This window comes from Talpa occidentalis, unplaced genomic scaffold (genome assembly GCF_014898055.3).
Source record: "Talpa occidentalis isolate TD23 unplaced genomic scaffold, MPIMG_talOcc4v2.1 talOcc4.16, whole genome shotgun sequence".
Taxonomy (NCBI): domain Eukaryota; kingdom Metazoa; phylum Chordata; class Mammalia; order Eulipotyphla; family Talpidae; genus Talpa; species Talpa occidentalis.
The window spans coordinates 81,325,346-81,340,817 of NW_023601653.1; the positions used below are offsets into that span (position 1 = coordinate 81,325,346).

At 46.5% G+C, this 15,472-nt stretch overlaps 1 protein-coding gene across 1 annotated transcript; it reads right to left on the reverse strand.

Moving 5' to 3' along the window:
- Positions 1-280: 280 nt before the first annotated feature.
- PYM1 (PYM homolog 1, exon junction complex associated factor) lies at positions 281-11,214 on the reverse strand. Its single transcript, XM_037514943.2, has 3 exons — positions 10,908-11,214; positions 1,606-1,699; positions 281-1,226 (listed from the first exon to the last, which is right to left on the reverse strand). Exons 1-3 carry the CDS (start codon positions 10,939-10,941, stop codon positions 743-745), a joined length of 612 nt encoding a protein of 203 aa, XP_037370840.1. The 5' UTR covers positions 10,942-11,214; the 3' UTR covers positions 281-742.
- Positions 11,215-15,472: the final 4,258 nt, after the last annotated feature.

The following is a 15,472-nucleotide window of genomic DNA, read 5'->3' on the forward strand; positions in this document are numbered from 1 at the left end:
AAAAAGAAATAGTAAGAGAGGTACAAAATGGGGTACAAAAGTCCCCTTTGCTAGGCAGGACAATGATGGCCCATGTAAATTAACATGTCAAATTAAATTTTTTCTAAGTTTCATTTTATTATAACACTAATTTCTGTCAATGAAGTCTGAGCAAACATACACAGAAATCACTGATGTTAATTTAGTCATATATTCATCATTTTTAAAAAATTAAAGGGAGTGTTAGCCCTAAAACTTGTTTTCCTGTACCAAACTGGAATGAAGCCAAGCCAGACACATGATGTCTACTTGAGTTTATTCTGTTCTTTAAAAAAAAAAAAAAAAAAAAAAAAAAAGAGGTGAGGGATGGAGCGGGAAATAACCCATAAACACTGCGAATAGGAACCAAGACTCCAAGACCTGGGTGTACTCCCCCTACCCTCAGCCTCAGTTCTCCAAAATGCTCCCACCCACCCCACTTTCTTTTAAACAAGACACCCAAATCAGCAGCAAAGGTACCTGGGGTAGTCACTGAGATTCTGAACACTGGGGATGGGCGGGGGCAAAGTCCATAAAACAGGAGCTGGGAGGACACGGGAAGGAATGGGGGAGCGGCTAGGCTCTGGAGGGCAGAGCTGGGCCATGAGAGCTGGAAGCCAGGCAGGATGGGAGGAGCGCCCCTCCTGACTCCTGCTGCCCACACTCCCCAGGGCCCCAGGGAGCTCCATGGTCTGTTTCTCTGTCCGTTCCCTGTGCCCCGGCCTCACAGGCCTCGCGCCAAGTCCTCTAGTTCCTCTTCCAGTGCCCTCCTCCTTGCTAGTTTCTCCAGCTGCTCTTTGCTGGGCTGGCTGATTTCCCCGGCCTGGATCCGCTGCTGCAGCTCTTCCACCTGCCGAAGTTTCTTCTTCAGGTTCTTTATCTTCTTGGCCTTTTCGGTGGTAGCAGCTGAATCAGGTTGGTCAGAGGCAGTTGTGGGGGCTGCTTGGGAGCCCGGTGGAGCACTGGGGAGCTGGGCTGTCTCTCCCAGGGACACCTTATCTAGAGTCCGGCTCAAGGCCTCTGCCTCCCCTTTCTCTTGCTGCTGCCGCCTCTTTTCCTTCCGCTTCAGGTTGCGTTTGGCTGTCTTGGAGAGACCTGGCTCACCACCTTCAGGCCTGGATGGGGTGACGGGAGCAGTAGCCTCAGGGCTCAGTCCTGGGGGAAGTTCTGGTTTACTCTTGAAAAACTTCACATACTTGTTCTCATACCTGCAGGGAACACACATTTGAATCACTGACTTTCTACCCTTTTCATAACCTCCCAAATCACTCCATCTTTTTCACTCTCCTGCTGCCCCCCTTTCTCTGTGGTTGTTCCCCCACCTTTCCTCTGCTCTGCGGGTTGTAGAAGGGTCCCTATGGCCCAAAGCTCTAGATCTTGAGATGCTATTTGGAGGTTCTGATGAACAGAGGCCACAGGAACAGGACTAGTCACTGGTAAACCTCGCTCATCCTTGAATCCCAGTCCCTCCTTCCATTTCCTGGGATCCTGGAATCAGAAAATTCTTCCCTGAACTCACAGGCACATATGTTTTTTCTTAATGTGGGGACCCCGTTAAATACCCCCTCCTTAGGCCTAACCACGCACACTGGGACCTCCTCCTGGGGTACATAGCCTTCTTTCACCCTTCGCTGCTTGCGCCAGGTCCCGTCAGGTCTCTGTGTTGAGGCGATGTACTTGCCTGAAATGAGAGAATTAAATTGGAGTTACTCTTTCGAATTTTCAAATCGTTCTCCAGCTGAAAGAATGCATGAATGCACAGTTTCCCTCAGCAGCAGTCCATTAACGCACCTTTGCTCATATTAACACTCAGTCTTGCCCCTGTCATTATTTACTGAACGCGTCTACACCGCATGATGCACCTCCCCTGCCCTTGGGGAGTCTCTATTTTTATTATTTAGTTGGTAAGACAGGAAGGGAACGGAGTTTTTAAAAAACATGCATGGTTGTGTACTTCGTCAGCCTGCCTGTTCTGTTCCCCGTTCTGGCTCTGGTGAATTCTCTCACCCTCCCGCGCTTCTGACTGTACCCAGTGCTTGTATGAATAAAAAAAAAGTAAGTAAAAAAAAAATGCATGGGGGACATCAAAAGGCAGTAAGTGAATGAAAGAGTAAAGGGACAAAAACAAGAACCATAGGAAGGAGAAATGAGCAGAGCAGCTGTTGTAGAGAAGGGAAGTCTTATTTGCAGATTATGAAAAACAGCTCAATTCTTAGGAATCTCTACTACAGATGTTAAAGCTCCAGTACACAAAAGATATATGTAAATGATGTTTGTTGCTACATTATTTAAATTAGCAAAATGCTGAAGGCAACTTGGTCCTTACTAGTGACTGGTTAAATACATCTGGAACATCCACATGACAGGGCAGCAGCTCTGTGTTATGGGAAAGAGTGGTAGATATAAACACACTGACATTAAATGGTGTTGATGATATACTAGGTGAAAAAATAAGTTGCAGGATAATGTATAGAACAGCAAATCCTCAGATCTTTTTTGTTTCAAGATCCTCCTTCCACTCTTGTTTTGTAATATGCATTTCACTACGCAATATTTAAAAAAATCACATTCATTAATCTCAGAATGTCTTCACTGGGAAACTATTAAGCTCACAGTGATAGACACAACTTTTCCAAAATTTTCATTTTCACTTGAAGGCTTAAATTTTAGCTGGCAACATTGTCAACTGTTTTCTTTGAAGTGACAGGTTTGCTTCCTACATTTTCAGGAAAATGCTTACCAGATTCCAAGTCTGAATTACTATAGTTTATCAGTGGTTCTTTCAAATGAAAATGGATTTCCATACAAAGGAGGTTTATTGGATGACTCCCACCAGAGCTTCTCCTTGAGACACAATCTTACTTTGGTGTGCAGTATTTAGTGCTTACTTCCCATTTAGTCAACATTAAAAAGATGTGTAACTTGGGCCTCCCTGGTGGTGCAAGGGGTTAAATCTCAGCACTAAGAAGCTATCAGCAGCCACTGCAACACCAAGTTCAAGTATGATCCCCAGCCAGGGAGCTGACCCACATGGCACAGCAGACCCCTCATGTCTCCCCGCTGCTCCCCTCAACAGTGTATTTCAGTGGATCCGCCTGTGCTGCTCCCCACTGTCTCTGGTGAATCCGCTCATTTCCCCTGCCGTACTCACACCTCTGGCTTACACCCCCAGCTCTTGTATGCATAAATAAATAAATCTTTTTAAAAAAAAGATGTGTAGGGCCTCCCTGGTGGGTTGAGCGTAGCACTGTGAAACTGTCTGCAGCCTCTGCAACTCGGGTTCAATTCCCACCGGCCAGGGAGATTCCCACACAGTGTGGCAGACCTCTCCTGTCTCGCCCGCTGCTCCCCTCAGCAATGTATTTCGGTCATCTGCCTGTTCTGGTCCCCGTTCTGTCGCTGGTGAATCGTCTTACCCTCCTGCACCTCTGGCCTGTACCCCAGCTCTTGTATAAAAATAAATAAATCTTTAAAAAAAAAAAAAAAGATGTGTAACTTTCAGTTAGAAGATGAATAGTTTTGGGATCTAATGTATAGCATGGGGGCAACAGTTAACAATACTATATACTTGAAAGATGCTATGAGACTCGAGCTTTAATGTTCTCACCTGAACAACAATAAAATGGTGATTACATGATAAAGGACATGTTAACTAACCTTTTTGTGGTAAACATTTTGTAGTATATATGTGCACCGTATCATCACATGTACACCTTAAACATACACAATGTTACATGTCAATTATATTTCAATAAAGCTGGGGGGAGGGTATATATTCAGAGCCAGGGTTTAATAAATCAGCAATTTTTATTGCATCAAGTATATATATAATATATATATATATTTTTTTTTTTTTTTTATAGAGGCATGTTTTTTTTTTTTTATTTATTTATTTGTTTGTTTGTTCGTTCGTTTTGTTTATACAAGCACTGGGTACAGTCAGAAGCGCGGGAGGGTGAGAGAATTTACCAGAGCCAGAGCGGGGAGCAGAGCAGGCAGAAGGACCGAAGTACACTGCTGAGGGGAGCAGCGGGCGGCAGGAGAGGTCTGCGCGCCATGTGGGACCCTCCTCCGGTGGCCGGGGAGCAGCCGGGGATCGAAGCGCCGCAGAGGTCGCCGGCAGCTTTGCAACCCAGCGCTCAACCGCTGCGCCACCGGGGAGGCCCTTATTTTTTTAAAGATTTATTTATTTATGCATGCAAGAGCTGGGGTACAAGCCAGAGATGCAGCGGGTGAGAGGATTCACCAGAGACAGAGCAGGGAACAGAACAGGCAGATTAACCGTAAAGTACACTGCTAAGAGGAGCAGTGGGAGAGACGAGAAAGGTCTGCTGCGCCATGTGGGTTGTTCCCTGGCTGGTTGGAGATTGAATTCGCACCGCAGAGGCTGGGGATTGCCCCACAATACGGTACCCAACCCCTTGTACCACCAGGGAGGCCCAGCAAGTATATTCTTAAGAAAAATTGGCATTATTTACTGCAAGCGTATGGCAGTGAAGAACACGACGCCTACTACAGTCGGTGCCACCACCTTGCTTAAGCTAAAGGACCAGCAGTTTTCCCTCTGTTACTTTCGCACTACTGGTGTAAATGTCAACCCAGCAAAAAAAGGCAAATAATAGTATAGTATAAAAATAATTATGGGCCTCCCCGGTGGCGCAGCGGTTGAGCGCTGGGTTGCGAGGCTGCCTGCAGCCTCTGCAGCACTGGTTTGATCCCTGGTCACGAGGCGAGGGTACCACATGGCGCACAGACCTCTCCTGCCACACCCGCTGCTCCCCTCAGCAGTGTATTTTGTCAGTCTGCCTGTTCTGCTCCCCGCTCTGTCTCTGGTGAATCCTCTCACCCTCCCACGCTTCTGACTGTGCCCAGTGCTTGTATAAATAAATAAATAAATCTTTAAAAAAAAAATTATGTTTGCAGACATCATAAATGGATCTTAGGGAATCCCCAAGGATCCCTTTGAGACCCACTGTGAAGCGCATGCTCCCAACCTTGCTGGAGCAAGGAGCAGCACTTAATGTCTGTAGACAGGTTTCCTCTTCTACCCGAAATTAGAACATTCCTAATTGGTAGTTACTTTTTGAGTCTGGGAATGCTACTCTCATTAATTTATATGGAAAAAATTTAGAGTATTCTCAGATGCAAAAAATAACCTACCAAATCATACCAAATGGCAACAGTCTACTTTTGGGTAATGGGAGAAATCGGCAAAAGTGTGGAAGTCCACATTCCAAGCCTTTAATGCCAGTTACCTTTAGAGGGGCAAACCCAAACTGAGGTATGAAGCGGGGGGAGGTTGGAGAGGGGTAAGAACAAATTGGGGAGGGTGCACAATGGATTGTAGTGGGGGGTTGTGGGTGTTTTCATGGTGGTGTGCTATGGGGACAACATCTGAATCCTATACTTTTAAGATATGGTTTACACTGATGTAAACCAATGTAACCACAATAAAAAATTAAAAAAAAAAAGGGGGGGGGGAAACTTGGAAGTAATAGTAGAAACCATTAACCCTTAAAATACACATCTGTGTGTCTTGTATTACTTATTTTTTAATATAATTTTTGTAAAAAAAGAAAAAAGAGGGGCCTCCCTGGTGGTGCAAGGGGTTAAACACTGCACTATGAAGCAATTGGCAGCCTCTGCAGCACAAGTTCCATCCCCGGCCAGCCAGGGAGCAATCCACATGGCGCAGCAGACCTCTCCTGACTCGCCCGCTGCTCCCCTCAGCAGTATATTTCGTCAGTCTGCCTGTTCTGCTCCCCACTCTGTCTCTGGTGAGTCCTCTCACCCCCTGTACCTCTGGCCTACACCCTAGTTCTTCTATGCAAAAAAAAAAAAGACACTTTAAGAGAATAAATAATCATGCCTTGTTTGAAAAGGGACGATAATAGGAAATCAGAAAAACCTCAAGGTCTTGATCTTAAAGACTAGGTAGTTAGTAATAACAGCAAGTCAGGGGCTAATACTTCTACAGGGAAGGACAGTCTACAAAGAATAATAAGCAAAATCAGAGCCGTAGAAAACTGATAGTATGTTAAGAATGATTAGGAAAGAACATTTATTAATAAGTAGGAACATTAAACCAGAAACTTTGTCCAACTACCTCGTTGAGATTAGACAACAGGTAGGTATTCTAGGTAAGTATTATGTACAGCGAAGGAAACAAACTTTAGGATATCACAAAAGTAGCATCTGCACTCTGTGCTCAGTCTTGACTACATATCAGCATGCTACTGTCCGCTCCCTCCCCCCAAGTGGCTTGTGTTCATCTTAGAGTCTTGACTGTAAGAGTGAATGGTATGGAGATTTGATAGTTGATATGCAAAAGAAAATAGCTATCCTTTACTGAGTCCTTGCTTTGTACCAAGCACAGCACTTAGTGTTGCTACAGATTATTTTCTTTCATTTTCACAACTCCATAAATGATTATTACAGTTTTACAGATGGTGAGAAATTTAGTAACTTGCCCAAAGTTATTAAGCCAGTAAACTGCAGCAGCACTTGAACTCAGGGTGTGGGTTTTAAAGGCTGTTTTTTTGCATTATTATTGTTATAAATGATAAAACAAGTTCAACCTAATAATCTAAGGATATATAAGTTAAAACAACAAAATGCTATTTTCATCTATCAAAGCAGAATTTTTAATGATGGAATCCCAATGTGGTCAAAAATGGTAAAACCAACTTTTGTAGAAAATAGCTGGATTAACAAAGCAAGAAAATACAAGAGAGTTCTATCGTTTAGCAACATTTCCCAAAATTTTTGCTATATAAAAACATTACTGGGGCCTCCCTGGTGGCACAAGGGGTTAAGACACAACCTATGAAGCAATCCACAGCCTCTGCAGCATGTGTTCAATCCCCAGCCAGCCAGGAAGCAACCTACATGGCACAGCAGACCTCTCCTCTCTCGCCCACTGCTCCCCTCAGCAGTGTATTTCAGTCAGTCTGCCTGTTTTGTTCCCCACTCTGTCCTGGTGAATCCTCTCACCCACCCTCCACACCCCTCTGGCCTGTACCCCAGTTCTTGTATGCAAAAATAAACAAATCTTTAAAAAAAAAACACAACAAGGGCCTCCCCTGGTGGCACAGCAGTTGAGCGCTGGGCTGGGAAGCTGCCAGTAGCCTCTGCTGCGCCAGTTCGATCCCCGGCCACCAGCAAGGGTCCCACATGGCACGTGGACCTCTCCTGCCGTGCCCGCTGCTCCCCTCAGCAGTGTATTTCGTCAGTCTGCTTGTTCTGTTCCCTGCTCTGGCTCTGGTGAATTCTCTCACCCTCCCGTGCTTCTGACTGACTGTACCCAGTGCTTGTATAAATAAAATAAATAAATCTTTAAAAAAAAAAAAACCACACAACAAAACATTACTACTTGCCTATTATATAAACAAGGTTACAAAAAAAAAAAAACTATAAAGAAGTTTGTGAAATTCTGGGACCTCCCTGATGGTGCAAGGGGTTAAGATGCAACCTATGAAGCTGTGCACAGCCACTGCAGCATGAGTTCGATTCCCCGGCCAGCCGGGGAGGTGACCCACATGGCGCAGCAGACCTCTCCTGTCTCGCCCACTGCTCCCCTCAGCAGTGTATTTCAGTGCGTCTGCCTGTTCTCTTTCCACACTCTGTCTCTGGTGAATCCTCTCACCCCCCGTATCTCTGGCCTGTACCCCAGTTCTTGTATGCATAGATAAATAAATAAATCTTAAAAAAAAAAACAGATTTGGTGTTATTTAAAAAAAAGTAGTTTGTGAAATTCTGAGTTAACAGAGAAAAAAAGTTTGTGTTTATTGGCAAGACTTAAATGAGTTAATGTCTTTATTCATGTGAATATCTAAGTTGAGAATATGGTTTACAATGTTGCCCAAATTTATGTGAGCACAGGCATCTTAATTTTAAGTACTTATTTGTAGCACATCTCACAGATCTAAGTGTTCTGAGTAAGGACCATATTTTGAGAAATATAGGCATGTTTCCAAATATTTTAAGCATAGATATGTTTTATGTGTATAGAAAGACAGACTAAAAGACAGACTAAACCTTGACTTCTGGAATTCTAAATATGTAAGTGCGTTATTTTTTTTACTACTAATAAAATATTTTCCAAATTTCAACATGAATTAATTTTATAATTAATAAAATAAATAAATGTTTGTGTCCTCCAACCCAGCCATATTATTTCTGGGAAATCTATCCTAAGAAAATAACCCTAAATGGAAGCAAAGACTTAGGCACAAAAATAGTTTACAAAGTTCTTATAACAAAAATCCTGGATATGATTTAAAAGTCCAGTAAGAGAAGAAAGGTAAGAGAGGGTAAATACCCAAACAATAAAACACTCTTCCGGGAATTTAAAAAGATATTTACAAAGAGCTTTTAATAGTACAGAAAAAGTTAAGTCATAAGGTTAAATGAAAAGGCAAGATATAAATATTTATATACCAAAATTGTTTTGGTTAAATGCGCAGAAAAAAATCAATTATCAGAAGGACATATACCAAGTTTAACAGTGGACTCTGGGTTGATAAATTATATGAAGAAAAACTGCAAAACTAAATTTGGTCTTAAGGACCAGTAATCTGGTAATAGTGAACAGAGAAAGAGACCGGAGGCAGGACAACCATTTAGGAGGTTACAACAGTACTAAAGGATAAGGTAAACTAGAATCTTATCAGGCACTTAGAATTGGCAACACAAGAGACAGGTGCTAGAAAAAAGACTACAAAGAGTTAAGGAACAAGCAGTGAGGAAGTGGAAATAGTAGGTGTAGAGCTAATATTCAAGAAATCAGGCTGTGAATAGAAAAGAAACAGACATTAGGCCTTGCTTTTTCAATGAAACAGAAAGTGAGATCATCTGCCACAAGAGGGAGAAATGAAAAGAGAATGTCATAGTGAGCTGAAAAGGGCTGGGAAAACAGCCATGGCAGACTGTAAGCAAACCAAGAAAAAAGAACTGGAGAAATTATGACCGTGGCAGAAGTGAACATCAAGTTATAGTATACTGAGTGTGCTAGCTTCTGTGCCTTTTCTCTAACCATTGTGCTTTGGCTTAGAAGCAGAAGCCAAGAAAAAAGTTGCTGGGTATGATTCAAAAGAACACTACTGCTTGCTTAAAGAGAGGATCAAAATGAACAAAGCCAATAATGAAGCTAATATTAAGTGGCTGGGCACCCAGGTCTAGCAGGACAGCATCAAAGTAGTCATGAGGGGAAACTCGAAGAAATGGGAAAGATCAACAACCCAAGAACCTAGGGAGAGCAAAAGGCTGTTTGGTGATGGTGAAAAGGTGATGGATACGGAGGCTGAAGTAAATACGGGGACCACCTGAAGCGAGGCGGTGTCACAGATGAGGTCTACATTATAGATTCTGATGTATTGCTGGTTTGAAAATATATAGCAAAGGGGTCTCATATAAGAGTATTCCATATATGTTAGGGACACCAAGAATGACCAAGTGGAGAAAAACTATGTAAGTCTAGCTCCTTGTGGGCAGAGGATGATGGCACTGGGGTTTTAGAGAAAATGCTACAATTACACGGCAAAACTTTACATGAAGACTAGAGTAACCATGGTAGATTAATGGCCTGTATGTAGTGAGGGATAGAAAGAAAGAAAAAAAAGCAGTGATTTCTTCTCCTCTTCCACAAAGTCACTGGGAACAGAACATATCTCTTGATGGGAGCATAGGGTGATGTGTGAGATCTGGATTTTCATTAAAACTGATTAAAGAAAATAGTTTAAAAAATAAGTGTGGACAATATGTAACATTTTCTAAAAACACATTAAAAGCAGTTGGTTAAAGGACCTGCTGAGTAGAGAGCAGGAGAGAGGTTAGACCACTTTGAAATGTGAGGCTGGGGAGAAGACCTGGGCTGTCATTAGATACCACAGGAAAAGTAACATGTCAAGCAGCAAAGCAAGAAGCATAAATGACACATTTTAAAATGACTCTGCAACACGGCACACACAGTCATCACTTCTACACAAAACTACACATACATGATGAGGGCTACAAAAAACATTTCACAAAGCATTTTCATATACACTATCTTACTTGACTGTCACTATGTAGATACTACTAAGCACATTTTTCTGAGGAAATTAGGTTGGGGCCAAATCACAAAGGAAATCTTGAATTCTCAGTTTTCAACACACAAACCTCACATGCACAACAGACACTTCAGAATCTCAATCAGCCAGGCTGGAAATACTTCTCCAGCCAGAAGGAATACTGGGTTCTATCAACTTGTCAGAGGGATTGAGAAGCCACTACACACCTTCCTGTTTGCCGTCTTCCACCTTAAATCCCTCAACTCCTACATCACCATCCCCAAAGAAGGCAGGTGAGTGTAGCATCACTAAGAAAACTAAAGATGAAAGTTATATTAGATTCCTCTACCTTCACACCTCTGGATCTCAATAACCCAACAGTGAAGATGAGAGAGAGTGAACAGGGCACTATGTGGCAACAAGGAGGTCTTCCGCAGATACAGTTTCCAGAAAAAGAATTAAAATATGGGGGAGGGGCAATGGGGGGAATGATAGGAATTGGAGGGAACTGAGAGTGTTGGAGCCCCCAAGGATGAAGAACATAAAAGAGAAAGAGGAGCTCCAACTGCTGGAGAAAAGCCTAAGGGGCCCAGAGGGTCCTGGGGCATGGACCAATATTGAAGGACCCCAGGGTTTGGGTGACCGGAAGCAGAGACCCCCAAACACGAGACCAGAAGAGGGCGCAGGCGACACCCGGTAGGAGAGAATGAATGGAGAAGGCGGTCCGGAGGGCGGGGCAAAGGAGGGGCCCCGGGATGGGCGGGGCACAGACCCCATTCCAAGTCCGAACCCCTGCCCCGAGAGCCCGGGGAGAAGGGACTCCGCGCCTCCCGCACTCACCGCCGGTCTCGTCAGTTACATAGGGAGTCGCCATCTTGAAAACGCAAACCACTTCCGGCGCGAGCGGGCTGGGGTCCCGCCCCCTCCTCACCGGAAGTGGAGTCCTGCTCGTAGCAAGCCACCATCTTAGCCTTAAAGGGCGAGTGCCCCATTTCACGGGCGGAGGCCGAGGAGGAAGCGAGCGGAGAACCGAAGTTTAATGAACTACATGCCCCGGGCTCATGTGCTGCCTCTGGGCCCCTGTCGAGCGCCTGCTGGGCGAAAAGCGGCCCTCTGGGCCCTGCGGGACGTTCCGAGGCACGCCTCGCAGGCACGCTCCGTCCGTCCAGGACCTGCGAGGGCGCCCGGGGCCCGGCGCGCCCGCAGAGCGGGAGGGGGCGACGCGCGGGGGCGGCTGGGCGTCCAGGCCCTGGGGCGCGCCCGGCCCGGGTCGGCGCGGGGGGGGGGGGCGCAGACTCTGAGGCCCCCGCGGGGCACACCGGCGCTGTTGGGGCTAAATGCGAGCCCCCCAATAACCCTCTCCCGGAGGCGGGGGCTGGGGTCGCGTGACGTCGGCCCTGCGCCGCCCGGGGAGCCCGGGCGCGGAGACGCGCGAGGCGGCCGCGGGACGGGGAGCTGCCGGCGTCTCCGGTCCCGCGGCCTCGGGGCCGCTGGCAGCGACCCGGCCCAGGAGGCGGCAGCGGGCCCGGCGGGGCGGCGCCCCTGGTCTAGCCCGGCCCCTGGGGCGGCCCGGGCGGCCCAGCGACGACGGCCCGGCGTGCTGACCTTCGACCCCAGCGCCTCCCCGGACTGGGCCCGGGGTCAGAGGGCTGCCGAGGGCCCGGGCGGGCCCAGTGAGTGCGTGATGAGCCCGTCCAAGTCTGCGGCCCGAGAGCAAAGGGGCAGCCGGCCCGTGACCCGGCCGCACGGCCACGCTTCTTGCCCTGCCCTGCTCGGGCCTCCCTCTGTAAACAAACCCGGGTGTCGGCCTCCCCGGCGCCATTCAGCTGCCGTTGTTCCTTCAGGGCTAAGTCCTGCTAAACTCGTTTCCCCTACGGCCCGGGAGGGGCCGACCGCAGATTCCTCTCCTCAGATGTTGGCTCTGCCCGGTCCTGCCCGGCCCCCCCCCCCGCCCCCCCCCCCCCGGTCTATTCTTTATCGATCCATTTACCTTACCCCAAATGCCCCGTTTTGGCTAACGTTAGTGCCTGTATAACCTCTGGAACCCGGGAGAACGTTAGTGTCCACTACAGCACCAAGCTGCGTGCGGCAGTTAAAAGCAAAGCAGCAATGGCTGACCAGCAACTTCCTAAGACTTTGAAGTGGAGGTTGAAAGTTTTCTCTGGTTCCAGGTTGTCTCCCTTCCCATGCCCCACCTCCCTGACTTTCACCAAAGGCTCAACTCTGAAGGTCTTAAAAAGATTCATTTAAGAACTGATTTGCATCAAACACAGTTATTCCAAGTGTTCTGACCCATGCTCTTCTCTCTGCCTGCCAGATCTAGCATTCTGTCTTTAGCCTTTTTTTTTGTAAAGATTTATTTAAGGTTTCTTTCTTTTTTAAAAGGAAAATCATTTTATTTATTTATTTATTTATTTATTTATTTATTTATTTATTTATTTATACAAGCACTGGATACAGTCAGAAGCATGGGAGGGTGAGAGAATTTGTTACAGGGCAGGGAGAGGGGCAGCCCACACCTGCAAACCTGCCTATTCTAAATGGGTTCTGCCATCCGCCGCATCAACACAAAACATATGAGACTTTAATGGGAAGGAACTTTAATACAATAGGAAACAATACAGAAAAGGCAAAGAATTTATTTTCTAAATCAAGCACCCAAAGTTACCCATCTCCTCGTGGGTAAAAGTCCATCCAAATGGGATTGGCCCAGAGCAAGGCCCCAAAGCCTGCCCCAAGTCTAAAGCACCTTCCAGTGGGGACCCACAGAAAAGGGTCAGAAACAAGCAGACAAGCCCGGAAGGAAAAGAGCAAAATCAAAATCAAAATAAAAGCTGCCATTGTCACCTCCCCATGGGTCTCACCCACATCTGTGTCACCCCATCCACGACCAAAAGACAAGCACAGTTTCTTCACGTGTCTCTAGGCTCCATGCGCCTCCTCCAGGTCTCCTTCTGGCTCCATCCTGCTTCCTTCCTCAGTCTCCTCTGCAGCCTCTTCTCTCTCTCAGCTCCACCCTCCTTTTGGATGGGGCAGGAAACCTGGAACCTCCCCCTTTCCTGGGGGCCACCCTGTTACAATCCCCCCTTTTAATTTTTATTCTACCATATCTATGGTGGCACAGATTGGCGCCCAACATGGGGCAGGAACCTGGAACCTCCCCCTTTCCTAGGGACCACCCTGTTACAAATTCACCAGAGCCAGAGCAGAGAGTAGAGCAGAGCAGGCAGACTGACGAAGTACACTGCTGAGGGGAGCAGCGGGCGGCAGGAGAGGTCTGCGTGCCATGTGGGACCCTCACCTGGCGGCAGGTATCAAACCGGCGTTGCAGAGGCTGTGAGCAGCTTCACAACCCAGCGCTCAACCGCTACGCCACTGGGGAGGCCCAAGATATATTTCTTTATGCAAACAAGAGCTGGGTTGTAGGCCAGGGGTGCAGGAGGTTGAGAAGATTTACCGGGTACAGAGTAGGGAGCAGAACAGGCAGATCTACTGAGATACACTGCTGAGGGGAGCAGCCAGGAAACAGGAGAGGTCAGCTGCGCCATGTGGGTCAGCTCCCTGGCCAGGGATCAAACTTCTGCTGCAGTTGCTTCATTGTGCTGAAACTTAACCTCTTGCGTCACCAGGGAGGCCCTCTTTAGCCTTCTTACTAATGATAGGATGAAGACTGAAAACTAAAGGGATGTCTGGGTCTTGACTGCACAACCTGATGAGTACTAGTTAGTGGACTGTCCAATGGGACTTTCTGCAAGAGGGGATTCTAAAGCAACCCCTACTGACTACCTGTATAGGTCCCCCACCATACCCCAAGACATCCTGCCTCAGTTCTGGGGTTGACAGGAAGTGAAACTCAATTGTCTGCCTAGCAGACCTGCCTGGGACCCAGCACTCAGCCCCGGATGTGACCCCCCACCCTGAGGAGGAAGAGGAGAAAGAAGAGGCTGGGGAGAAAAAGGCTGTTGTTTTTTCCTTTCCCTTTGTTCATTGTGGTTTCTTTCTTTCTGATTTTTATGATGTGGTTGATTAAAGAAATGAGCACCTGGAACCATAGGCAGTAGACGCCTCCTCCTTAGATGTTTTTTGGCCTTTGTTTCTCCCCACCCCCACCAATAACTGACTAAGGGTATGATGGAACACAGATCATAAAGAAGACACAAGGAGCTTAGAGTGTGACTGAGTCTAACTTCTTCCTTATTAGATACATCACCTCTTGACCTTCATTGAAATCTCAAAAAGTATCTTAAAAGGAGCATCTTAAACTTGTTGTAGGGATATATCTGAAGATGATGGAATGGGAAACAGGTCATACATAGAATGATGTCCCTAGGAGTATGTATTTACAAAGAAAGCTGAGTGTCGTAAAGATGAACATCATTCCAGAATTCCCAGATGAGAGTTTCAGGGGCAGAAAACTGACTGGAAGAGGGGTTAGGGGACTTGTTCTTATGTTGTATGTTTATATACACTGACGTAGAATGGGAGTCCCTGTGTGTAGCATGGACATGTGTATGCATGTGGGTGAGTGTGTGTGTGTGTGCACACACACAGCCACTCTGGGCTATGTCTTTGACTGTGTTGGTTAACTAAGTACAGGACCTGGTGCATACCAGACCTTCAACAGTATTGGCTGTATTATAACTAAGGAGGTCATATAAGAGATGAAAAATGAAGAGTAGCAAGGCCTTGCATGTTTAAAATTGGAGGGACTATAGAAGCAGAAAGACAATTCCTGCGGCAGATTTCCAGTTCAGATGCACCAATAATGCTTCAAAACCCTATTACTCAGCAACTACATGCTTTTATTAAAATGGAGGTGTCTTCCAACAAGCCTTTCTTGGAAAAAAAAAGTAAGAACTGCTTAGAATCCCTGTTTCCACTAGAGGGCCTCCTGTATCCTTCCTTCTCTGCGACCACCACCAAAGTATGTATATATTATGTGTGTGAGTTGTGTACATATAGAGCATACATACATCATACACCCACACAGATAACCTTCCAGTCAGAGCTCTCCCCACCCCCTTTGTTCCACTGCCAGGTATAAGAAGGAAGAGTCCAAACTCAAACCTTTGTCACTGTGCCCTACTTCAATGAAGGGTAGGAGGGAGTTAGATGGGGTTGGGGCGTGGCCAGGGAGCAGGATGCTTGGGTCCCCAGTTCGTACCAGTAAGTCCCTAGGCCTCTGCCTTTCTGCCTAGCTGTATCAACCTCACCACCACCCATGCCTCCCCAAGAGCCTTAATAACTGCGTAACAGACTCCAGACAGGAGGAGCTAAAAGGATCCCTTGTCACCCCTACTTCTGGCCAGGACCTTCTACACCACCTGCCCAGGCCCACAGGTAAAGTAGGAGGGTTGGAGCATAGAGAAAGCGTGGGCACAGACTAACGTGCTCTTTGTACCTAC

What these genes read in the sequence shown, in the direction of transcription:
- PYM1 (XM_037514943.2), bottom strand. Translation starts at nt 10,941, where the DNA reads ATGGCGACTCCCTATGTAACTGACGAGACCGGCG. An exon ending in TGTAACTGACGAGACCGGCG is followed by an intron (nt 1,700 to 10,907) that starts GTGAGTGCGGGA and finishes CTCTCATTTCAG; the next exon opens with GCAAGTACATCGCCTCAACA. An exon ending in CCCCAGGAGGAGGTCCCAGT is followed by an intron (nt 1,227 to 1,605) that starts GTGCGTGGTTAG and finishes TGTTCCCTGCAG; the next exon opens with GTATGAGAACAAGTATGTGA.